The 26,803-nt window shown below is 35.4% G+C and overlaps 1 protein-coding gene across 2 annotated transcripts in view; it reads right to left on the bottom strand.

Moving 5' to 3' along the window:
- The window catches only part of ZBTB41 (zinc finger and BTB domain containing 41), a 49,780-nt gene that overhangs the window by 9,280 nt on the left and 13,697 nt on the right, over window positions 1-26,803 (bottom strand). For both annotated transcript variants that reach the window (XM_030302364.1, XM_030302365.1), the window contains exons 6-10: window positions 23,440-23,569; window positions 19,173-19,268; window positions 17,463-17,569; window positions 15,677-15,782; window positions 9,383-9,471 (exon numbers count right to left, since the gene is read on the bottom strand). In XM_030302364.1, coding sequence (XP_030158224.1) covers window positions 9,383-9,471; window positions 15,677-15,782; window positions 17,463-17,569; window positions 19,173-19,268; window positions 23,440-23,569 — 528 coding nt within the window. The remainder of the gene's footprint in view (window positions 1-9,382; window positions 9,472-15,676; window positions 15,783-17,462; window positions 17,570-19,172; window positions 19,269-23,439; window positions 23,570-26,803) is intronic.

Below are 26,803 nucleotides of genomic sequence, written 5' to 3' on the forward strand. Positions count from 1 at the left end.
GTTCTTTCCTCAGTGTACTTTCAGATTTAGTGACAATTAATAAATAAATAAATTCTCTGGGTATGGGGAAAAATAAATAAAATAAATTCCCTGGGTAGGGGAAATAAGAGGTCAAGTGGCAGCCGAGGGCCTGATGGCATTCCACTGGAATGGGAAGATAAAAGCTAGAGTTTGGGACTACCCAGGATTTAAGGGGTCAAGAGCCTGGAAAGGAAAGAACAACAGAGAAATGAACAAAAATACTGACATTTGCCAGCTCTCAAGATGAACATCTGCTGGATAAGACAGCTAGAAACCAGAGGCTGGATACTGAAGGGATGAAAAGATATTTTAGCAAACCCAAGGGTCCTGGGGAGATGAAGATTAGAGTTTAAGTCTCACCACAATAATGATGAACTAGCAGAAAGGTAGATCAGAAATAGATAAGAAGTGACCCATGCCATCTCATTCTATCTGCTTGTGAGAAGAAAATTAAATACATCTGAGAAAGAATACAACTTCAAGAACCTCTACAATTTTTCATTCACAAAATCGAAGGTTCATTTCAAAACGATCAGGCATGTCAAGAAACAGAACCAAATGACCAAATGTTGAGAGATGGGGGGAAAAAAGATAATAGATAGCCCTAAAGGTGAAGAGAAATTACATAAGACTGAAATATTAAGATGAATATGATTAATATATTCAAGAAAACACAGGAAAAGAGAATTTCACCACAGAATTGGAACTATGGGAAAAAGAAAATTCTGGAACAGATAACTGAATAATTCAGTAGATTGATTTAATAGCATATTAGACACCACAGAAGAAATAATTAGTATAATGGAAAATAGATTAATAGGAATTATCTATGTGGAAGCACAAAGAGAAATAGATTGAAAATATACAAAAAGCATGATATTCATATGTATATATACACACAGACACATATATATATGACAAAGTAACATATCTAACATAAATAAACTGGAATCCTAGAAAGAGGAGAGTTTTGTTTAAGAAGATTTACCCTATACAAAAGAAAAGACATCTCAAGTCACAGACCCAGTAAGTTCTACAAACCTCACAAAATACAAAAAAAACAAAGCAAAAAAACCACACATCTGTGCACACTATAATAAACCTACTAAAAGTTAAAGAGAAAAAAGCAACCAATTAAAAAGAGACATTTCATTTAAATGAACAACAAGAAGACTAACAGTATACTTTTCAACAACAAAAGAGGTTCAAGGAGGAAAAAAATCACATATTTACAATGTTGAAAGAAAATTAGCTGCTAATATAAATTATATAGTCAGGAAAAATATTCTCCATAAAGTAAAATAAAAACATTTTCAGACAGTCGAAACCTAAGAGAACCTGGTGCCTGCAGATACGCTCGAAAGGAGTCCGCATGTGGAAGGAAAATGATTCCAGGAGGAATAATGTGAATGCAGGAAGCAGTAAACAGTAAAGGGCACATATATGGTTAAAAATAAATAATATGGGTTATTTAAAACAAACCAAAAAATAATGTCTTATGTGGTTTAAAGTATATGTAAAATTAAAATACATACAATGCATAAAAGGTGAGAGGTAAGGGTGTTGTAAGGTTTTTTTTTGCGTTGTCTAGAAATTGATAAAGAATTAACTTAAGGTAGACTAATAATTTATGGATACACATAGCAATCTTTAGGGTGATTACTAATGAACAATGAAAGAACATACAACTGACAAGCACCGAGGTGAAAATGTGTAATAAAAATCCTTTGTGATTTCAAGGAATTGAAGACAAGAGAAAGAAAGCATCAAGGAAGAGATGGGACGAATAGCGTGATGACAGATTTAAATCCAAATAAATGAGATATCATGTAAAATTTAAATGACTAAGTATCTCAGTTAAAAGAGATTATCATAATAGATGATAAAATGATGCTCCAAAGACATACATCTTAAATACAAGTCCACGGAAGGACTGAAAGTAAAAAGATAGAAAAAACATATATAAACATTATCCAAAAGAGACCTGGTAAATCTTTATCCCAATATAAAGAGGAATATTTTGACCACGGGACAGAAAGATACGACAATCCGTACATATCTAATAACACAGCCTCAAAATATATACAGCAAAAAATTAAAGAACTCAAGATGAAAAAGTATAATTTTCAATCAATAGGTTAATAGATTTTAACATAGATCTCTCAGTAACTTATAGAATAAGCACACAAAAAAAGTATCAGTAAGAATGTAGAATATTCGAATAATAAAACATATTCTCTGGCAAAAGTAGAATTAAGCTAGACATGAGTAACATACAAATAGAAAATCCTCGAATATTTAGGAATTCAGCAATACAATTCTAAATAAGCCATAAATGAGAGAATTAATCTGAACAGACATTAGGAAATATTTTTAACTTATTTATAATGGAAACATGAAACATAAAGTGTGGGACTGAAAGCAATGTTTGAAAGGCAACTTAGGACATTAAAATACATAAATAAAAAAAAGAAATGCTAAAATTTATTAAGTTAGGCATCGATATAAAAAAGCTAGGGAAAGACAGCAATTTAACCCAAATAAAATAGAAAAACAAAAAAAGCAGAAATGAAATAAAAAACATGTCTAAACAAAGGAAATATCAAAAAATCCTATAGTCATTGAAAAGATACATAATATGATACCTTGAATTCTGTGGATAGATTTCATATTTTAGATTAAATAGAGTTCTTTAAAAATAAACAAAACAGGGGCGCCTGGGTGGCGCAGTCGGTTAAGCGTCCGACTTCAGCCAGGTCACGATCTCGCGGTCCGTGAGTTCGAGCCCCGTGTCAGGCTCTGGGCTGATGGCTCAGAGCCTGGAGCCTGTTTCCGATTCTGTGTCTCTCTCTCTGCCCCTCCCCAATTCATGCTCTGTCTCTCTCTGTCCCAAAAATAAATAAAAACGTTGAAAAAAAAATACTTAAAAAAAAAATAAACAAAACAAAAAATGACAGCTCTGTAACTATTAAAGAATCTTTTTTTTTTTTTTTTTTTTAGTTTTATTTATTTTAAGAGACAGAGTGAGAGCAGGGGAGGGGCAGAGAAAGAGGGAGAGAGAAAATCCCAAGCAGGCTTCATACCATCAGTGTGGAGCCCGATGCGGACTTGATCTCACGAATCATGAGATCATGATCTGAGCTGAAATCAAGAGTCAAACGCTTAACCAACTGAGCCACCCACGCACCCCAAGAATCTCTGACTTAAATCTCTTCATAGAAAATAAGTTCAGAGGGATTTATCAGTGAATTCCTCCAAATACTAATGAGGAAATAATGCCAACTTTACATAAACTCATCCACTTCATTTAAAAAGATGTATTATTTCTCAAATTATTTTTTGATGCCAGCAGAGTCATGATAACGAAACCTGTCAGCGATATTACGAGGGGAAAAAAAGGAGTATGTCTAAACAACATAGCCAAAAAGAAAAAAAGAAACAAAATATAAGCAAATTAAATTCAACTATATAGTAACAGGATAATACACGACCAATCTGTGTTTATTTCAGGAATGTAAGATTTAATATTAAAAAAATCAATGTAATTTGTCACATTAACAAAGGAAAAAGATCTGATCACCTCAATAAATATAGGAAAAAAATCTAACACCTATCCATAACACTGTAAATAAATCAGGAATAGATGGTAATTTCTTTTTTTAACGTTTATTTATTTGGGGGAAAGCCTACACAGGGGACAGGCACAGAGAAGGGGACAGTGGATCCAAAGTGGGCTCTGCACTGACAGGCTGACAGCAGTGAGCCCAATGTGGGGCTCAAACTCATGAACCCCAAGATCATGACCTGAGCCAGTTGGACCTTCAACCGACTGAGCCACCCTGGTGCCTGTGGATAGATGGTAATTTGTTTACCTGTTAAACAGTATCTATAAAATATACAGAAAACATCATATTTAATTATGAAATACTGAAAGCTTTTCCCTGGAGATTGAGAATAAGACAAGGACGTCCACTATCAGTATTTCTATTCATACACCACTGATGATGTCAACCAAAGCAATAAGGCAGAGAGGGAGAGAAAAGGATTTAGAAAGGGAGAAATTAAATTGTCACTATTCACAGATGGCCAGCTTGTATCCTTGGAAAATCCAAAGAACTTAAACTATAGCAAAGTCATTGCATAAAAAGTCAATATACCAACTCAACTCATTTCTATACATCAAAAACAAATACAAATAAATACAATTTATAATTTTGTACAAAAACATCAAACATCTATATATAAATCTCATGAAGATGTTTAAGATATCTGCATTAAAAACTGTAACATCTTTTTTTTTTTTTTTTTTTTTTTTTAAGTAGGCTCCACGCTCAATGTGGGGCTTGAAGTCATGACCCCGAGATCAAGAGTTGTATGCTCCACCGGCTGAGCCAGCCAGGTACCCCCCAAAACTACAATATCAAGAAAAGTAAAAGGACTTAAGTTAGGGTAGGGATTGTTCATGGATTGATGATTCAATATAATAGAGATAATCAATTAGGAAAAAATTGACTATGTATTCACTGACATTCCAATAAAATTCCCAGCAGATTTTTATGTTTAGAAATTAGTAAGTTGTTTCAAAATCTATCTAAAAACATAAAGGAACAAGAATAACAAAGACACCAAAACAGAACAAAGTTGGGTAAGTTACATCACCAGATATCAAAAGCCATAACAATTTAAGTGGTACAGCAACAATGGAGCAAGGATATACAGACAGTGCAGTATAAAGAACAGAGCCCAGAGACAAACCACACACACAGCTTCATTTAATTTAAAACAAATATGCCAATGAAATGCTATAAAGAATGGATAATCTTTCCAATAAATGGTTCTTGGGTATAGAAAGCCACATGTAAAAAGAAAAAAATAAATAAAAGGAAAACAAGTGAAAAAAGAACTTTGATCTTTACCTAACAACCTAAGAAGAAACAAGTAAATTAGAGAAGGTTCATAATCTAAATATGTAAGTTAAAATAGAAGGCAACAGAAATATTAACGACCTTGGAATAGGCAAAAGTTTCTTAAAGAGGATATAGCAAGAACCTAACTAGAAGGAAAAAAAAAAACCAAAAACCAAAAACCAACAACAACCTGATATGTGACTTTCATATCAACCTGATATGTGTCTTTCAGTCACTGAAAGACACCATTACTAGAGCTCAGATGCAAGTCACAGAGCGTAATATATCTGAAATTTAGATATCCAACAATGGACTCATCTCCAGAATATAGCTAGAACTCTTATAATAAATCAATTAGAAAAAGACAGGAGCGCCTGGATGGCTCAGTCAGTTAAATGTCCGACTTTGTCTCAGGTCATGATCTCACAGTTTGTGAGTTCAAGCCCTGTGTCGGGCTCTGTGCTGACAGCTCAGAGACTGGAGCCTGCTTCAGATTCTGTAACTCCCTCTCTCTCTGCTCCTTCCCTGCTCACGCTCTGTGTCTCTCTCTCAAAAATAAACAAACATTAAAAAAAAAAGACAGACAATCCAGTTTAAGAAAATCAGCAAAATAATTAATCAGGTGCTCCATGAAAGAGGATATTCAAATGACCAATAAGTATATGGGAAGGTGCTCAATATCATTACTTACCACAAAGATGCAAATTAAATTAAAGCCACATTGAGATAGTGCTACATATTCATCAGAATAACTTTTAAAAAAAGGCAGTATCAAGTGTTGGTGAAAACCTGGAGCAACTGGAATTCTCATAAGCCATATACTTACTGGTAGGACTGCAAATTGGCACAATTACCTTGGAAAACTGTTCGGTAATGTCTACTAAGTAGAACATATGCATCCTATCGGCTAACAATCCCATGGCCGGGCATATACACAAGAGAAATAAATGCATTTTGTATGAAAAATCATGAACAGGAATTTCCAAAGCAGCTTTATTCATAATAGATCCAAGTAAATACAAACCAAATGTCCATTAAAGTTCAAGGGATAAATAAATTGTGTGGTATATTCATATGAAAATGAAAAGAAACAAACCACTTCCATGGATGAATCTCATGGACATCATACTGAGTGAAATAAACCAGACAAAAAAGAGTATATACTATATGATTCCATTCATATGAAGTTCAAACAGGCAAAACTAATTAGTGGTGATATAAGTCACAATAATGATTATTTTGCAAGGAGGTTACTCCTTGCAGCCAGAGAGGATACTTCTGCAATTCTGGTACTGTCCTATATACCAATCTGAGTGGTGGTTATGTGGATGTATTCATTTAGAAAAATTCATTGAGCAGCTCATTAAATTTTGGATACTTTACATACAGCGTAAACAATTCTGCCAAGTCTAGGGGCACCTGGGTGGCTCAGTCGGTTAAGCGTCCAACTTTGGCTCAGGTCCTGATCTCACGGTTCATGGGCTCAAGCCCCGTGTTGGGCTTTGTGCTGACAGCTGGAGTCTGGAGCCTGCTTCAGATTCTGTATCCCCCCCCCCACCTCTGTCCCTCCCATGTTCACACTCTCTCTCTCAAAAATGAACATTAAAAAAAAAAGTTCTGCCAACTCTAAAGTCAAGTCCTAAATTTATCAGCCTTAATGCCTGTTTAAAATAAATGCACTACATTTCAACAAGACTACTGCTAAAGAACAGATGTTATCACTACTCTGAGAATTATAACAAACAAAACACATAATGGATAAGAATAAGCCCTTTACAGAAGAAAATCTTACATCTGTATTCCAACCAATTTCTCTAATTCATTCAACAAATATTTATTAAGCATCTACTATTTGCAAGTTTGGGAATAGGCACTAATCATATCTACTCATTTGAACCAATTAAGTGTACTGACCTGTCGAAAACTGGAACCAATCCATTAGTTACACCTTGTCTAGAGAAAGAATATACTAATACAAAAATGTCTACATGGAGTCTAGTTAAGGGGATTTAAAAAATAAGAATTTAGCAATTTAGATAATGTACTAAAGGCATCCCGGCTAGGGAAAAATAATCTGGGGAGCAAAATTATTCTGGTCCCAAAAGAGATACCCATCTTTACATGGGTAAAGATGACTCAGTATTCCTCACCATTTCCTTGAGAAACTATTCCATAAAGTTACTACCTTAGTCTAGAACTACATTTAGCAGTTTTTCTAATCAACAAATTTAGCAACTCTACTTCCTTGATTAGAGAAAAAGGATACCTTGGCTAGTACACTCTTCATTTTCTACAGGGTGAAAAATAAGCTGACATTCTGGTGAATCTATTTCCAATGGTAATTATGAAGAACTCCTAAGAATACTTATAATCTTTGTGTACAGATGTAAAAATGATTTTCTGGACCTATAAATCTCAGGAATGGACTTGGGAACATGGCAACCAGTTCATGGAAGAGCCACACTGTGAAGTCCTGTCTGGGTAGCCTTCTGATCACTTTAGATTAAGAGCTGGCAAACTACAGCCCAAAAGCCAAACACAGCCTCTTGCCTGTTTCTGCAAATAAAATTTTATTGGAATGCGGTCATGTTAATTTGAACCTACATGGCTATAGTTGCTTCCATGCAAAAAAGCACAGTTGAGTGGTTATGAGAGAGACTGTCTGGCCCACAAAGCCTTAAATATTTATTATCTAGCCCTCTACCAAAAAAGTTTGCTGACCTCTGCTTTAGGTGATTTCTCATTCTCATTTCATAACTGCCATAATCTTCATCTTATTCTATAATAGAGCTCATACTCTATTTAAAAAGTGAAAATCCCTAGCAGTCTTCATACTATTTTTGAAAGAGAGACAGCACGAGCGGAGTAGGGGCAGAGAGACAGAGGCAGACACAGACTCCGAAACAGGCTCCAGGCTGTGAGCTGTCAGCACAGAGCCCCACGCGGGACGCGGGGCTCAAACTCACAAAACTGTGAGATCATGACCTGAGGCGAAATTGACGCTTAACCCACTGAACCACCCAGGCGCCCCTCACGTCCTCAGTTTTCTTTTTTTTTTTTTTTAATTTTTTTTTTTCAACGTTTATTTATTTTTTTTTGGGACAGAGAGAGACAGAGCATGAATGGGGGAGGGGCAGAGAGAGAGGAAGACACAGAATCAGAAACAGGCTCCAGGCTCTGAGCCATCAGCCCAGAGCCTGACGCGGGGCTCGAACTCACGGACTGCGAGATCGTGACCTGGCTGAAGTTGGACGCTTAACCGACTGCGCCACCCAGGCACCCCACGTCCTCAGTTTTCAACGTGAGAACAACTTGTCCCAAATTCCAACCAAGATATTCAGAAATGGAAATTCTACATTATCATTGGTCATCGACTAATTACTATAAGTGAATGTTTTCAAAAAACTTCATGCAATTATGAAGCCAGTCCTTATTATATAAGTTTCTCCTCTAAAATAATTCCTGCAGTTTTACAATTCTTAAATCATCAATGGTTGAATTAACTTTCTGTAAGTTCATCATTTCTTTTAAATCATGAGTTTATTAAGTTTGTTATTTATAACTAATATGGAAGATATCATTAGTATAGTTTCCTCATTTTGTCCTACTTAGGTATCTCCAAATTGTGACTTTTTCTTTTGTAGGGAGCCGTAAATTTTTTTAACAGCAGCACTTCATAAGTAATAAATTCTTTACTGCAATTCTTTGCTATTGAAATTGCCCAAATTGTTATTTCTCATTCTGATATTTATGAAATCAGTTTTCTCTTCTACCACAGTAGCTTGACAAAATCCAAATAAATATAAAACAAAGCAGCCATAAATGCATAAGTTCCTTTTTTAAAAAGGAAAGCTTTAAAAAGTATCAATTTATGTGGGAAGTCAAACAAGGACTAAGACAACGTATAAGAAAGAATCCAACATAGTCTGTATTTCAAAATATGGTAGCATTACCAAGGGGGAAAAAAGATTTAGGAAATGATATCTTCTGGGAAGCAGCTGAAGCAAATCATTCTACTATAACTACCTATAAATCACAACTCACTAAGTGAAAAGGAAAGTATACAACAGTAAGTTGGTAAGCAAGACAATCAAATCATACTGATTTATTGTTTTAAAAGACAAAAAAAAAAAAGAAATGTCTTCAGAGAGTTACACAGATATAGAAGAACTAAAAACCTCCAGAAAAGGGGAAAATTAGAGCTAGAAGTTGAGTAAATTCCCTATGGGAAAAAATTTTCCCAAATTCTACAAAATAATATTCAAAAGTACTGAAGCTTACAGAGAATCAAAGTGCAGAATATTGTTCATTCATGACATCACCTTTAACATAATAAATAAAAATCATACGGGGAAAAGGCAAAAAATTTAACCAAGAACAACAAAATTTAAATGTCCATATTTTATCCTGAATAATTACACAAAGATATATGTAAAGTACCTATTAACTTTTACCTGAATGCGTCCGAAAATGCATTTCCAGACTTGATTTGCCTTTAAAAATTTTCTTACAAACATCACATTGATGAAACGTTGCTTTATATCTGAGAAAAGTAAAAAGGGTTGAGTTTTCAATATAACTTTAATAACACAATAAAAATATGTTACATCATGTACAAAAATTATACATAGAATTCTCACATTAATAAAGCATAGAACTCCAAAGGAATGTGGAATTACTTTTAAAGTACCAAACTGGTGGCTCAGTTGGTTAAGCGTCTGACTTCGGCTCAGGTCATAATCTCAGGGTTCGTGAGTTTGGGACCCACATTGGGCTCCGTGCGGTCAGTGCAGAGCCTGCTTCAGATCCTGTCTCCCTCTTTCTCTGCCCCTCCCCACTCGTTCATTTTCTCTTTCTCAAAAATAAGTAAACATTAACATTAAATTAAAAAAAAATGTACCAACCTTACCTCTGGTTCTTCCTCCTCCAGTTATATTCAGTGAACGAATCTATACAAAGAGGTCCTTAGACTTTTAACTTTAAACCCCTTTCTTTTAAGATTTAAATCACTGAACTTCTGTATTATTATTATTTGCTATTAAAAATATCAAAGGAAAAATTACTAGGACAGAAACAGATCAATGATGAGCTAAAGGAAGAAAAAAGGAGTTGAACAAAGCGGTGTAGTGGTAATTTAGGGGTGACAGAACTATTCCATATCTTGATTGTGGTAATGATTACATGACTGCATGCATTTATCAAAATGTACAAAACTACAGACTAAAAAAAACCATTTTTCTGTCTGTAAAGCATGCCTTAATTTAAAAAATAGACGCTAAGTCTGACTGAAAAAAAACTGCAGTACTCTCAAAAATGTGCATTCATCAAAAAGGTGACACTGCTCTAAACTGGTTCACTTTATAACAAATATAATAAGTATCATAAACTTGAACTTAAAAATAAATTTTAGGGGCGCCTGGGTGGCGCAGTCGGTTAAGCGTCCGACTTCAGCCAGGTCATGATCTCGCGGTCCGGGAGTTCGAGCCCCGCGTCAGGCTCTGGGCTGATGGCTCAGAGCCTGGAGCCTGTTTCCGATTCTGTGTCTCCCTCTCTCTCTGCCCCTCCCCCGTTCATGCTCTATCTCTCTCTGTCTTAAAAATAAATAAACGTTGGAAAAAAAAATTAAAAAAAAAATAAATAAATAAATAAATTTTATACCTAAATCAAAAAAGAATGAGATACCAGTCCTTTTATTTTTATTACGAATTAATAGACATAAAAAGCTGCAAATTACTCAAAACCTAACTTATCAGGCAGTAAAGTGTAGTGCCTAAGAATACGCTTTGTGAGTTAAACAATCTTAGACTCCAATTTAATTGTGAGGATTAAGATATGTGTAAAATGATTAGCATTTAAGTTATAGTTATTAAAAGTCTATCATCTCACCCTGGAAGTAATTTATATCTAATTGAACACATGGCAAAATAATTAACTCAAACAGAGGCTACTATGATGTTCTGTAAGACAGTTTGCTCTTAACATCTGGGTTTTACTGGAATATTTAGCATATTGTTACAATATTCAATAGCAACAGTATGCCTAACATTTCAAATGCTATTCACACTTTTCAATTCATTCAACTCAACATTTAAAGAGTGGCTACAAAAACTCTATGCAAGGTCCTGTCTTCTAGAAACTTACTTCTACCTGATGAAACAAACATTTAGAAAGATAATGGGAGGGGTGCCTGGGTGGCTTAGTCAGTTGAACATCCAACTTTGGCTCAGGTCACGATCTCGCATTCATGGGTTCGAGCCCTGCACTGGGCTCTGTGCTGACAGCTCAGAGCCTGGAGCCTGCTTTGGATTCTGTGTCTCCCTCTCTCTCTGCCCCCACCCCTGCTCGCACTTTGTCTCTCTGTGTGTCCCAAAAAACAAAAACAAAACAACACAAAAAGTTTAAAAAAAAATTTTTTTTTTAAAGATAACGGGAGTGTCACTGATAAACTTAGCAAAAGACCTGTAACCAACATACTTGGTTTGTCCTATTCCATTCATATCCCTGGTAAATACAAATAGAGATATAAACAGGGTCACCACAGGCACATACAGAAAGAAGCAGTGGTACCCAACTTGGGGCAATTTTGTCCCCGTGGGGCATTTAGTAATGTCTGAAGACATTTTCGTTTTTTCACAACTGGAGGTAAGTCGGTGCTACTGCCATCTAGTGGATAGAAGCCAGGAATACTGATAAATAAACCTACACTACACAGGGCAGCTCCCCAAGAAAGATAATTATCTGGCCCCAAATGCCTATAGTGTTGTGGCTAAGAAATTTAGATCTATAAAAGGGAAGAAGAAACATTATAAAATAATGGGTGGGAGGAGGGGTGCTAACCTTCATCACTCCCCACATTCTTTCCTTGGATAATCTGCTTTTACATATTCACATATAAATCTTGATAAACGCTCAGACTTCACTTCTGAGATTTAGACTTCTATTTACCTGTCACATTTTATGTTTGAGTTTCTATTAGGCATCTCAAACTCAATACACACCAAACAATTCATTGTCTCCTTCTGTAAATTTAGTCCAACTTCTGTATTCTCTATCTCAATGGCTGGTTTATCAACCACCCACTTGAAAACAGGAATTCTTTGAAAACAGGAATTATCCATGACTGCTACCATTCTTTCAATTAAAAAAACTAAGTATTTTTCAAATAAGTATCTGCTACTGTTCATTACTAATTCTATTCCCTAGTTTAGGCCCTCACCATCTTTTTCCTAAATTCTAACAGCCTTCTAACTGGCTGATTTACTTGTCTTAATTTATCCACCACAAATCCAGCCTCCACCCATCAATAAGAGTAATCTACCCCAAAAGAAATCCAACTGTGTCACCTTCTTGTTTAAAATTTTCCTTTATTTAAAAAAGTTTTTTTTTTAATGTGTATTTATTTTTGAGAGAGAGAGGGAGAAACAGAGCACGAGCAGTGGAGGGTCAGAGAGAGAGAGGGAGACACAGACTCCAAAGCAGGCTCCAGGCTCTGAGCTGTCAGCACAGAGCCCGAGGTAGGGCTTGAACCCATGAACCATGAGATCATGACCTGAGTTGACGTCGAACACTCAATCGACTGAGCCTCCCAGGTGCTCCTCATTTAAAATTTTCAATGGCTTTTTATCACATAGGAATAAGTATTGGTTCCACAAAATGATATGTAAGGCTCCGTATTCTAGATCCACCATTAGCCAGCCCTCGCAGAAAGTGGAGCCTACAGGTTCTGGTTCCATAATTATCTAGGCCAGCAGACAGGTCCGCAGGCTCTTGTGGCAGGGAGGGAATCCCAAAACTCTTTCATAGGGTTTATAAGATCAAAGTTATTTTCAAAATAATACCTTAACATTTATGTTCCTTTCTCATTATGTAGACATTTACACTAATGACACATACAAAAGAAATGGTGGATAAAAGTGCTGGTACCTCAGTTCCAAACAAGGGAGTGGTACCAAAATGTACTAACAGTCATTGTGCTCTTTACCACCATGCGATCACAGGAAAAAAAAAAGTGGGAAAGGGGCTAAATTATAATTTTACTAACTTTCAACCTTTCCGAGTGTGGCCTTTTGAATGTTTTTTGTGATGAAATGGGAAGGACACAAGAAGCACTTCTACGGCATACCAAAGCATAATGGTTGTCTCAAAGCAAAGCACTTGTGAATCTGAGTTGTGAGCTGAAGTAACCACTTTCTTCATGAAATACCATTTTACTTGAAAGAATGAAAGACAAACCACAGTTACAGACTTGAGTTTTTGCCAGATATTTTCATGAAAATTAAAGGAAGGAAACCTGTCACATCAAGGGAAAAAAATGACAATATTTGTCAGCAATGATAAAGTCTGAGCTTTCAAGCTAGTATAAAAATTTTGGAAAACTTGCACCTGCCCTTGTGATCTTGACAGCTTCCCAGTACTCCTTTCTGAGAGACTGGAGGCAATATTAACACATGTGATTTGTTGATCCTGTACTGTGAAATGTGCTTACATTTAGAAAATTGCCATAATTTAGTGAACCCATGTTTTCCAAAGGACAAATGCATCGTATTACAATTTGTGCATAGGTACAAAAAAATCATTCAAGTACAAGACCAACAGGCTGAGTGTAACAGAGTACAAAAACTTCATTAATTTTGTTTCAGATTTCACCTTGCAACTACCTTTAAGAAACTACCACTTGCTTAGTTTGGGTATAGTAGCAAAGACTAATATCCACTTATCTAAGATTACTGCTATCACAGTACTCCTCCTTTTACCAACGACGTATAGAGTGAGGCTAGATTTTTTTTCATTTACTTCAAACAAAATAACACATGGCAGCAGATACAATACTCCAGCTATCTTCTATTAAAGCATTAGAGAGATACACAAAAATGCCAAACATGCCCCTCCTTTAATATTTTTAATTTGTTTTGTAAAGTTGCTATTTTTCACAAAATTGCTTTTTATGTGAGCATGTGATGGGTATATTACTATTTTCAAGTGAATTAATGAACAAGGTCTTCATTTTTATCAACTGAATTTCTGATATGATTTGTAGAGTTTACTTAAACAATAATAATTTTTTATATTATTATTTCTATAACAAGAGCTCCTGAGATACTGAATAATTTTTAAGGGTATAAAGGGGTTGAGAAAAAGTTAACAGAATTTCTGGAGCAAGTGAGTATGCAATTCAGTCTATTTTCTACCTATTCAAACAATATGTTGAAATTCTTATTTTCTTTTCTATACAGAATCATGTATATCTTTCTATCCCAACCCTTGGCAGCATTCCTATTATCTAATGAATACAAGAATTCAATGACTACCATGAATACATTGATTCAGTGAGTGAATCACTGAACAAAATCAGTGAAACAATAAACAAGTATATGAAAATGTAAGAAAATGGACAGAAATCAACACTTCCTACTTTTCTTCAAAGTGTTCTGTTACTTACTACATTTAAAGGTACTATATATATTTTGTTGATCATGATCAGTACTATTAAACTACAACTACAGTTTCTTGGCACCTTAGACCATGTGCATTATTTAGCATTTGTGTCAAAACACCTAGTCCAAGAACATGGATTCTCTGAACATAATACACTCAACAACTAATCTCAGTTAACCCTGAATATCTAAATTGCTTAAAAAGCTGGTGTTCTAAAGAAAAAAGGAGACAAGCGAAAAAAGACTTTTAGGAAATAAACTAAGTTACCTGAGAGAAGTGGGCAGGGGGTAGGTAAAATAGATGAAGGGATTTAAGAGTACAGTTATCGTGATGAGCATTGAGCAATGTACAGAATTATTGAATACATCTGAAACTACTATAATACTGTATGTTAAGTATATTGAAATTTTTTTTTTTAATTTTTTTTTCAACATTTATTTATTTTTTTTGGGACAGAGAGAGACAGAGCATGAACGGGGGAGGGGCAGAGAGAGAGGGAGACACAGAATCGGAAACAGGCTCCAGGCTCCGAGCCATCAGCCCAGAGCCTGACGCGGGGCTCGAACTCACGGACCGCGAGATCGTGACCTGGCTGAAGTCGGACGCTTAACCGACTGCGCCACCCAGGCGCCCCTATTGAAATTTTTTTTTAAAAGTTGGTGTTCAGGACAGCACATGCCTCCTTCAAATAAAATACCATTTAATTTAATTTATTTATTTTTAAAATTTCTTTATTTTGAGAGAAGGGGGACAGGTAGAGAGAAGGAGAGAGAGAATCCCAAGCAGACTTCACACAGCCAGCACAGAGTCCAACACAGGGCTCAATCCCACGAACCGTGAAATCATGACCTGAGCCAAAACCTAGAGTCGGAAGTTCAACTGACTGAGCCACCCAGGCACCCCCCCAAAGAAAATACCATTTTAACTGCTTAGTGTGATTAGAAATCTAAATTCTGACTAGAAACATTTCCAGCAGTAACTCTTTTTACGTATAGTATATAGGCAGCACATTTATATTTTTTGCTAAGAGCCACAGCAACCAAAGATAAATGAAACGCCCAAAGAATGCCAAGACTGTATTAGTTATTAACTTCAATATCTACTACCTCCTAGCCTTGAGTCAACTGAAAACAAGTAAACAACAATATTTCCTTCAATTTCTTTGGGTCAACAGAGAAGCTACAGAAGCTAGAAAAAAAGAGCTAGTTAACCTATCCTCAATTAAACAAAATAAACTATGAGACCAGTTATAACTCTCTCCCAAACTACACTTATCCAATGCAGTAATTATGAGAAATTGCTTTTTCACTTACTTTTGCCACACTTTCTCTCCCAGGTGTACACTTTTGTAATGAACAGTGAGATGATCCCTACGACCAAAACATTTTCCACATTCTTCACACTGATGAGCCTTCTCACCTTAAAGACCCAAATAGTTTGATTATAATATGCACTTCAGTGTTCCCCCCAGAAACAGATGATCAAACAACAGGATAATATGATAGGAAATCAACCAGAAAAGTAAAGCCACCCTTTATTCTGGGCTATCTGCTTTATATTCCTTACTAAAGTACCTTTCTTCAATGAATCTATGCTTTTTTTCACGGATGTGAACCCTTTTCCCGACCTGGAGAAGGAATGAATAGCCTTTTTGCTGAAGACTTCAAATCTTACCTCTCAATGTAACAGAGCAAGATAAATGAAATGACTTCAAAACTCAGGAATTTTTTAGGAATATGTAAGTCTAGATGTCAAACACTTCAAATGAAAACACACTGAATCAAGATAAGGCTGTTTTACTGTTTATAAAAAGGACCTGAACATTTTCAGATTTTTGTACTTTTTTAAAAAAATATTTTTCATCTGTGGGGATTTCACACATTTGCAATAAGCTAAAACACAAATATGAAGGAAAATTCTAGATGAGTCCCATTTCTCATCTCTAATATTCAGTTATAAAGGCTTGCGCTTTAAAAATCACTCTTAACTTAATCCAGTATGCAATTAAGGCATGTGATCTCTAGAATTAGGAGTTAGAATCTTCCTCCTAAAAATGAAAATGCATAATTCCAGTGAAAAAGTCATCAGACCATTAGCATCTCTTAAAAGTTGATAACAGTTGATAACTGCAACTTGTAACCTCATTGGGATATTTTAAAAAAAAATTTTTTTTTTAACGTTTATTTTTGAGACAGAGAGAGACAGAGCATGAATGGGGGAGGATCAGAGACAGAGGGAGACACAGAATCGGAAGCAGGCTCCAGGCTCTGAGCTGTCAGCACAGAGCCCGACGCAGGGCTCGAACTCATGAGCAGTAGATCATGACCTGAGCCGAAGTCAGACGTTTAACAGACCGAGCCACCCAGGCACCCCTCATTGGGATCATTTAAGAAAGTAATTACATGTGTTGCATACTTCATATTTAGATTGTTTAAAATAATAATAAGCACCTCTTCTACTGTGCTTATAGAGATGGCTCTTTCCAATTATTGTACTCACAGAGTTGGCTCTCTTAGCTCTTTCTGAACATCAATCAGAGAAGAAAATATGAAAGAAAGCCCCAGAATATAAAAATTATAAATACAGTATAAAGATCTGAAATTGATCAGGACTATTAAGGTACTCTTTTCCAAAAACAGGGTTTCAAAAATTCACTATTACATTAATGTTAACACCTAATTATAATAATTTCTCTTCAAACATCTGTTTTGCTAACTTCTTTCAAATCCAATAAAAATGAAAAATGTTATCTTGGCATCTCTCTTTATAGAAATGCCAATACCAATTATTGCACATATCCACATAATATGCATAGTGCAAATTTTGAGAACTTGATTAAAACAAATTTCAAAATATAGTCTGTAGGCATAAAAGGCAACCGGATTATTAAAATTGCAGTGAACAAAAACATGTCATAAAGTTATGTCCCTTTCAGATGTTTTAAAAGAAAGTTTTCAGAACCAGCATTATTGATGGGGTGACCAGCATATATATTACTAAAACTATTAAAATTATAGCCAACATAAACGTGATGTAGTATGTTCTATTCAGGTGCTTTTTTAAAGGATTTTGTAACCATCATTACAAAATACACCTTACCCGAATGTATTTTTTTGTGCTTTGTAAGGTGGTCATGACGAATAAATGTTTTCCCACATTCGTCACACTCATATCGTTTATCATCATGATGTACTCGTAAATGAAGTCTATAAAGAAAAAAATTGAAGAGCATAAAAACTGGTGCCACCAAAGGGAAAATCCTGATTAAGTAAGGGAAATTGGGCTGTTTACTCAGCCACCCTCATACATTATGTGCTCTACATCTACGACGTTCCATCTTTCCCACTCTTTTCACTACCTTACTCCAGGGTTGCTACTCACCTCTTTCACAAAAGCACTTCAACGTGTGCATATACACTATGTCTGGATGGCATTCCTTCCTGACTTTTTAGAATGTACTAAATATCTAGGGTTGTTATCTGTCTGCTGGTGGAGTTTCAGAGATAGCAAAAGTAGGCATGAGTCAGAAGGAATTAGACAAATAAGGTAAGTGACTTAAACATATGATACAGCAAATAATTAAGAATCCTATCCTGGACGATGGATACCACTTCTAAATTGATGTAAGAGAATTAAGTAAATTTTATAAGTAATCAACTTGCTGACAGTTACATTTGCTACTTTTCTTCACACTAACCAAAGTCCGGTTCGTTTTATAGTCACCCAAAGACAGATTATAAAGGTTTAAACTATTCAAATTCATTTAACTTGAATTATTCATATCCCCATAATCCTCCATCTATATATACCCTAGTGAAATGAATAGCTTTCCCATTCAAGTTGCCGAAACACGAAGTGAGGGCGATCTGGCTGCGACATCTGTCACCCCATTGATCGCCAGGGTTGATTTGGCTGATCTGCCTGGCTAGGCGGGTGTCCCCTTCCTCCCTCACCGCTCCATGTGCGTCTCTCCCGAAGCTGCACGATCGGTTGAAGAGGACGACCTTCCCCGATAGAGGAGGACCGTTCTTCGGTCAAGGGTATACAAGTAGCTGCGCTCCCCTTCTAGAACCTCCAAACAAGCTCTCAAGTTGCCAAAACAGGTGTTTATTCCATAACTATAACCAGCGAAATTGACTGAACTACATCTAAAGGGGGCACATTCTGTTTAAAATGAAAAAGAGGTAAATAATAAATGGAAGTATAAAAATTAAAGCCTTATGATTAAAAATCTTAGGAGCATTAATAAAAATTTAAAATGTACATATATCTCACAGTAGGTAGTCACCTATTATTTATTCAGGAAAAAGCCAACTTTTCACAAACTGCAAATGTGGTCAGGAATTCAGCTATAAAAACAATTACACAGGTTACAAATAATACACAAAAGACTTTCCAAAACTGATAATCCTACAGTTTTCAATTTTGCCATATTTCACACCATTTCTTTGATAGCCAAGAGTGACAAAATGCATTGAGATTAGAACATCAGAGCTTTAATGAATTTAATTCAAAGATTAAGTAATGAAATAAACATTTAAATGACAGCGACTCAGACAGTAAAGCATCTAGCAAACTTGGTGATGAAGAAATTATTTAATATTTTGCACTACAGAATGAAAACAATATTAAAAGCTGTAATGTAGAGGGAAAAGTTTGTAAGTACAGTTTTTTGCATAATTTTGTTTACCACGAGTACTAGAAAATGTTTTAATTCACCAATGAACTAATGCAATGATAAGAAAATAGAGAATTAAAAGAGACATAATTTATCTTACTTAATACAGAGAAAAAAATGGCTTGACTTACCTGTATGAACTTCCATGACGAAAACTTTGTCCACAAATACTACAAAGATGAGGTTTTTCTCCACTATGGATTCTCAAATGTTCTTTCAAAGTAGTCCTGTATTTTAAAAATACACATTTATCTTAAGTTTTTTTAATACCAATATTTATATTAAACATAGATTTCTAGAAAGCTTACTAGAAAGGTGTTCAAGCTAAAGATATTATGGCAATTCTCCCTTTCTCCAACAGTATTTTTGCTTTTTATTGAATTAGTCTCACGAACACATAATCATGCTTGTTTTGTTTCTCTTCTTTAAAAAAGAAATTAACTTTGCCTTCCTTTGCCATTGGTTTGCTCAAAGATTTAACTATATAGCTTAAGCAACTTTCAAGAAGTAGAATGGAAAATGCTCTACTGTCACTACTAAATTAAGTAAAACTGATGTGAATTTTAGTGGAGAGAATTTAATAATATAGAAGGAATCCAGTTTATCAGTACTATTCCTTTCAAATTGTGCTCAGTATCTATTAAAAGAATGTTTTAAGCCAAGGAAATCTTTACAGGTGTTTGTGACTTCTAGATGCCAATGTGAAGAAGGGAAATAATATAAAGAATACAATTATTGCCATTTCTAAAGCCTCCAGCCCTACTGACACGATATGGGTTTGTTAAAATAAAAAACAGAGACCAGCCTTGAAAATTCCCTGAGCAGACAATATTAGTTTAGTCATAAAAACAAAGCCTAATGTAGCTTATTTTGCAAGGATAACTTGACCTGGCTCATTTGTTAATGCCTCATCTATGCCAGTAGATGGTGCTCTTCTACAAGGCCCAGCAACACTTGACCACGGCGCTTGCAGGTGTACACAGCTTTGGGGAAAACATTCCTAAAACTATCCTCGCACCCCTATGTATTAAGTAATTAAAAGTAAAAAGATGGAAGGTTGTTTTAGTTTTTGGTTTGTCTGCTTTTTGTTTTTATAGAAAGACCTTTAAGATAAAAATAATTTATAAGGCATAAAATAAAGTATAATTTACCAGTCTATAAATATAAGTTTTCATATAAATATAGCATACTGATTTTCGTATTTTACCATGATATCAGTTTGTTATTTTAAGAAAGTGGCATTTCTAATGTTTTTAAATTATGGAACTTTTATATGCTGAAGGATATAAAATATGAATAGTGTTTAAAGAACAGTATTATTACATTTACATGCAGAGTAAGACATAGAATATTGCTATACCTTAGAATGCCTCCACGTTACTCTGTTCTCTCAGGGATAACCACGTATGTCAACCATTCCCCCTCTTCTTTGTTTTACTACCTAGTAGTATATATCACTAAACAATATACTGTATATTTTTGAAAAACTGAGTAGCAAGTACAAATCTAGTAACATTACCACTATTAGTTAAAGGGCCCACAAGATAAAATGAATAGGGTCTCTGTATCAAAGTCTGGCTGTAGCTTGCTTGAGCACTAGCAAAAGCCCTTTCCAGCATGTCAGTGGGGAAAGTCATGAATAAATACCGGAAAACATAAGGTCACCACAATCAGAGCATCTGACAATCTAGAGTGGATCAAGTACGAGAAGTCTGACAGAAATACATACAGTCAAAGTAAATAGGCTATTGTATATACTTTGCTTCCAAACTTACTATGAACTATCTCTAATTCCCATGGACAGGTCAAAAAACATTTCTGTGAAATCAAACAAATATCCTCAGTCAAATCAAGCAGCAAGGCATAAATATAATCATAGGAACTTCACTGGCATACACGTGCCATACAGTGGCAGAGCATAGATAAGAATTTGAATCAGGATCAGGGAGAAGGAAATGGGGAGTTGCTACTCAATAGGTATGAAGTTTCAGTTATGCAAGATGAGTAAATTCTAGAGGTCTGCTGCACAACATCGTGCCTACAGTTAACAATACTGTATCATGCACTTAAACACTTATTAAGAGGGTAGATCTCATATTAAAAGTTCTTACCACATTAAATTAAAAGAAAAATATTTTGGGTCGGACCTGCTCTAGCATTCTGACTCCCAGTTCTTAAAAGAGGAAACATGCTAGCAGGGATCTCAGCAATGACAAGCCCCAACGTGTCATGGGTCACTACTACTACTAGTGTGGGCTAACTACCCATTGCACACACATGTTGCACAACTGACAACTTGGAAACCTCATTCACCATCCTCCTATGAATTCCTGTTGCCTCCCCCCAGTATTAGAATTCCTATTTCCCGTAGCCCTCATCTTCCTCTTCACCAGTTTACCTTCTCATTCTGGTGAAGCATGCCTTTTAGTTGCTTCATGAGAAAGAGTACATCAAAGACTACCTTTTCGGTACCATGAAAAATGTCTTTATGATCCTTAGGTCTGATTGTTAGTTTAACTAAGAACTGAATTCTAAGCTGGAAATACTTTTCTTTCAGAATTTTGAAAGTACAACTGCATCATCTTATTTCTAGTGTTGCCGTTCAGAGAGATGTCCAAGTACTTCTAATTCGTAATTCAGCATATGTAACTTTTTTTCCCTGAAAATTAGAAGCATATAGAAGCTTCTCTTCATCCCCAGTGTTCTGAAATATCACAGCAATATATCTTGGAGTAGGTTTATTTTCATCTAATGTCCTAAGCATTTGATGAGTAATTTCAGTCTGGCAACTCATGTGCTTCAGTTCTGGGAAATTATTTTGAATTATTCAGTGATGATTTTTTTTCCCTTGCTATTTTCGCTATTCGTTCTTTCTTTCTAGACCTCTTGACTGGTTCCCTAATGCTCTAATCCTTATTTTACATTTCTGTATCTTTTTGCTCTACCTTTTGGGAGATTCCCTCAACTTCATTCTTCAATCCTTCCATTAGGCTGTTTACTTTGTCTATCATACTTTGAATGTGATTTGTTATGTGACTCTTTTATATAGCATCCTGTTCTTGTGTAATGGATTCTTTACCTTCAACTTTATCTTCAATGGAATATCCATAACAGTTGTTTATCTTCTTTTTTTTGGAAGTTTTCATCTTTCTGGATAATCTGTTTCCTTCAAGTTTTTTTTTCCCCTTCCTGATTGTGTTGGAGTCTAGCTTTCACATTAAAGGTTTTCTTTCTCTGTTTTTTAATTCTTCTATCTGTCCATGATTAAGTGTGATAGACTAAAAAGTAGATGGGATGGTCAAAGAGCATGAGGGGGCCCTGATGACTTCAGAGTAGGTGATCTAGGTGTACTATTTGTTAGGGAATATATTTGCACTTTCGTTGTTCAGATTTTCAGAGAATTGTTTTCTAACTACTGCTGGGGGAATAAAATCTAAAACTCAAGAGGTCAGTAGGGATAAGGCCTGGGGCTCACTGCTTCCAGAATTCAGAAAGCATTCATCATATGACAACATGGTATAGTCCAGTACAGATATCTGCTGAATTGGGAGAGGGGTCGGTGCCCACCAGCAATGACCTGTGTGGGTGTCAGAAGAAAATCCAAAGAGGGGCGCCTGGGTGGCTCAGTCGGTTAAGCGGCCGACTTCAGCTCAGGTCATGATCTCGCAGTCCGTGAGTTCGAGCCCCGCGTCGGGCTCTGTGCTGACAGCTCAGAGCCTGGAGCCTGTTTCAGATTCTGTGTCTCCCTCTCTCTGACCCTCCCCCGTTCATGCTCTGTCTCTCTCTGTCTCAAAAATAAATAAACGTTAAAAAAAAATTAAAAAAAAAAAAAGAAGAAGAAAATCCAAAGAATAGAACTTCTAAAGAAGTTTTTACTCCAGTGCTCCTTGTTCTGCCTCCCCTTCACTCTAGTTCCAGAGGCATCTGATACTGCCTACTCCTATTCCTTCTGTGGATTCTCTGATGTAAACTATGTTCTCAATTTCTCCATCACCACCTTGGGATTTGTGTTTCTTAGACCTGCTAAGTCAGTTACCACTGATTCATCTGCTTTCCAGTTTCCAAATCTGTGTTGTTCTTGTCATCTTTCTGTTCTCCCTGTCTCTGTAGCTTACTATCTTTTAAATCAGTCAATCAATAACTTTTAATGTAGTTTTATTAGAGTTCCAGAAAGAAATGTTACCTGTGTTAAATTCACTATCTAAACCTGAAAATCCTGATTTCATATCATCTTCTATAACATTTTATATAATTTCTTCGCATATCCTTAAATTTCAAATTAAAGCATAATTCAAGTATCTCACATCTGGCATTACCCTAATCCTTCTAAACTATATTTGTTAATTATTTGTATATAACAGTACCAGGATTTTTCTGGGTGTGTAGATAATTCCTCACCTTTCTCGTACTGATTTTCCACAGATAAAGCAAGTCCATTTTCTCTTTCCACCATGGGTACATTCTATATGGCGTTTCAAATTTCCAGTGTCATTAAACTGGCGACCGCATATATCACATGGAAAAGGACCTACAGAGGAAAGAAAGTGTACATTTAAAGTTTAAAGAATCGATACTAAGTTAAATTTAATGGGCATGTTGTCAATGTATACCTACCACTGTAAGTACATACACAATTATGTATACCTACCATTGTAAGTACATAAATAATACAATAAAGTTATTTATTTATAGTTTTCTCTTCTCTTCTGGACTGTTCATTCCTAGAAGGCAACTTACAATCACCTCTATATGGTTAGAGCTGAGTTTAGGGTGTGGCATCTAATATAATAAATGTTGAATAATGTAATGGGTTAATAAATTGAAATGGCCAATTCCTAGTTTGAAATCAGACTAGAATAAAGTAAAAAATGTTATACACCAGATTTCTGGGGAGAAGGGGTACTGAGAAACTCTGGTAGAATAAACAAAGGACTTCAAAGAGTTCATAATCTGGAAATATATTGTCGTTCCTCAAAACCACACATTTTTAACGACGTTGCCTAGACTGAAAATACTGTGGACTCTATTGTGAACTCTAATGAGAAATTAATCATGGCAGAACAATGGAAAGAAAATGGCATTTGGACACTGGAATTCAGAAACATCTATAAGCAAAACAGTTCAGTAGCCACAGTAGTTTTGGGGGGAATTTCAACACGTTTTTGAGAGATGACCTCAAAATGTATTAAGTATCTTCAACATATTTTTGTTTCATCTTCCATGAGATCTGAGTCTTTCATTCATTTATTAACTCATTCAACAAGTATTTATTGATTCTTAATTCATATTTAGCACTGGGTTAAGCAAAGCAGTGCTATGGAAAATCTCCGCCTCCTCTTACATCCCTCTTCACCAAAAAAGGCTCCAAGAAGGTGGGATAAAAAGATTCAGCATAAACACAAAGATAAAGAAATGAAGTAAATAAAGTGCTAAGATGAGCAGATTACAGCAAGAGTAAGTTAGGCAGAGAGTGAAATAACTTTATGTGCTACTGAAGGCTCCAGTTGGGGGAAGAAAGAAAGCAGCTTTCTCTTTCATGCTCAGTTACTTATCAGAGTTTTTCAAATGAAATACCTACATTCTTTCCCCTCTATTAGATATCCAGTTTTGCATACAGTTAAACTTACTTGAACTTCTATTTATGAAGCTATGCTGGGAAGTTAGTAAAGCAGATTTTCATTCCAACTCTCTACATAGGATAAAATTAGAAGATTTGACTTTAAAGCCCACTGTAACTTTTACACTTACACATGGAGATACATTAAAAATTCTTCTACCCTGGGGCACCTGGGTGGCTCACTCGGTTAAGCTTCTGACTCTTTATTTCGGCTCAGGTCATGATCTGGCAGTTCGTGAGACTGAGCTCCATGTCGTGCTCTGTGCTGGCAGGGCAGAGCCTGCTTGGGATTCTCTACCTCCCTGTCTCTCTGTCCCTCTCCTGCTTCCATCTTCTCTCGAAAATAAATAAATACACATTAAAAAAATTCTTCTGCCCTAACTGTTCAGATTGTATTTCTTAGATATCACTCCCTCTGATTTACAGAATATATAATCCTAATGTAGGCGGTGTGAATATGACCCAGAATAGCCTAAAGCAGTAATACTCATGTGTGTGGTATCTGGACCATCAGCATCAGCATCACCTAGGAACTCGTTAGAAATACAAATTCTTGGGCCACACCTCAGACCTGAACCACTAACCTAACATACAGTGATTCAAGTAAACAGAAACAGAGATGGGATGCAAAAGAATTTGTGTGTGTGTGTATACAAAACATACATATGTCATATATATTTACATATGCAATATATACATGTACATATATAAAACATATGCACACATGGTTCTAATTCAACCATCTTTTCAAGAATGCTTTCTTTAACAACTCTATTATCAGTTCAAGAATCTGCTTGTATACTTTTACTGATAGGAAAATAACTATTGTGCAAGACAACTTACTTCAATGTATAAGTTCCAATACTTTAAAAGATTTCTAAATTGAAACTAAATCTATACCTTAGGATTTCCACTCAATGTTCTTAGAATGCCTATTTATTTACTAAATGATATACTTAACAAAAGCTGAAATAGAAAATCAGGAACAGAAAAAGGAAGTGGAAACAAATATGTTCACTATAAAAATTATTATATTTTGCTATGATGTTTCTATAACATGGGACAAAAAGGGATTGCCTATGATTTTCACCTCAAAAAGGAAGAAGCCCACCAATTCCCCAAGAGAAACTCTTTCTCCTGGAACTAATGTATAAAGAAACTTCTCACATGCAACATGCAATCATGAACGTGTCTCCAACTATATTTCTGATAATTATAAAACTTGCTTCATATGATGGTATCTTAGAAATGCCAAGATGAAATCCTATGATAGACCAACTTACTAAGGACAATTCAAAAAAGGACTAAGCTAAAAAATAATCTTCCAGCATACACTAGTCTTATATACAATTATAAAGATTTAAGTGTTCCTTACTGAACAATAAAGTCTCAAAAGTTTTCGAAGATAGGTGCTCTACCTTTCCCAAACAAAATTTCAAGGTCCTTCAAAAGTGTTTCACATGACATAATTTTAAGACCTTATGTCACCATAATTACCCACCTCTTGAGAATGTACTTGTCAATATCTATCTTGAATGCAGTATCCAGAAATGAATTCAGTATTCCAGATGAATTTAAAATCAGTGAGATAATTACCTCCCTGATTCTGACCAATAGATTTTTATTAACACAGTTTAAAACTACAGTAGTTTTTGTCAGTCATATGACATTACTGTTCAGACTGTGCCTAAAAAGCTTCTGCTTTTAAGCCCATCTATAAATAAAGGAGTTTGGATTCTATACCATTTTATAGTTCTGTAATCCCCAATGACCAAAGGTCAGATTATTCCCATGTTTATGACTTTGTATTTACTCTCAATTACTTTTAACTTCATTTATTTTAACCTTTTGTATAGCACAAAGATTTTTTTTTTTAATCTTTATTTTCTGGTGTATTAGCTACACACGCCTATAATTTGGAAGGCAGCCATACTCACCACTACACCACCAATGCTGCGCAGCAAACAGCCTCTACTATGGATGACGACAATTCCCTAGCAGTATTGACTGTCATAAATGTACCTAACTGTACTACCATCTGGCACACAGGTTTCCACCTTGGCCGTAAGCATTAGACAGAGGATTTGTCAAATACAATGCTAAATTCCACATATACTTAAGTTAATTTTATTCCCTTAAAAAAAG

Source organism: Lynx canadensis, chromosome F1 (assembly GCF_007474595.2).
Source record: "Lynx canadensis isolate LIC74 chromosome F1, mLynCan4.pri.v2, whole genome shotgun sequence".
NCBI lineage: Eukaryota > Metazoa > Chordata > Mammalia > Carnivora > Felidae > Lynx > Lynx canadensis.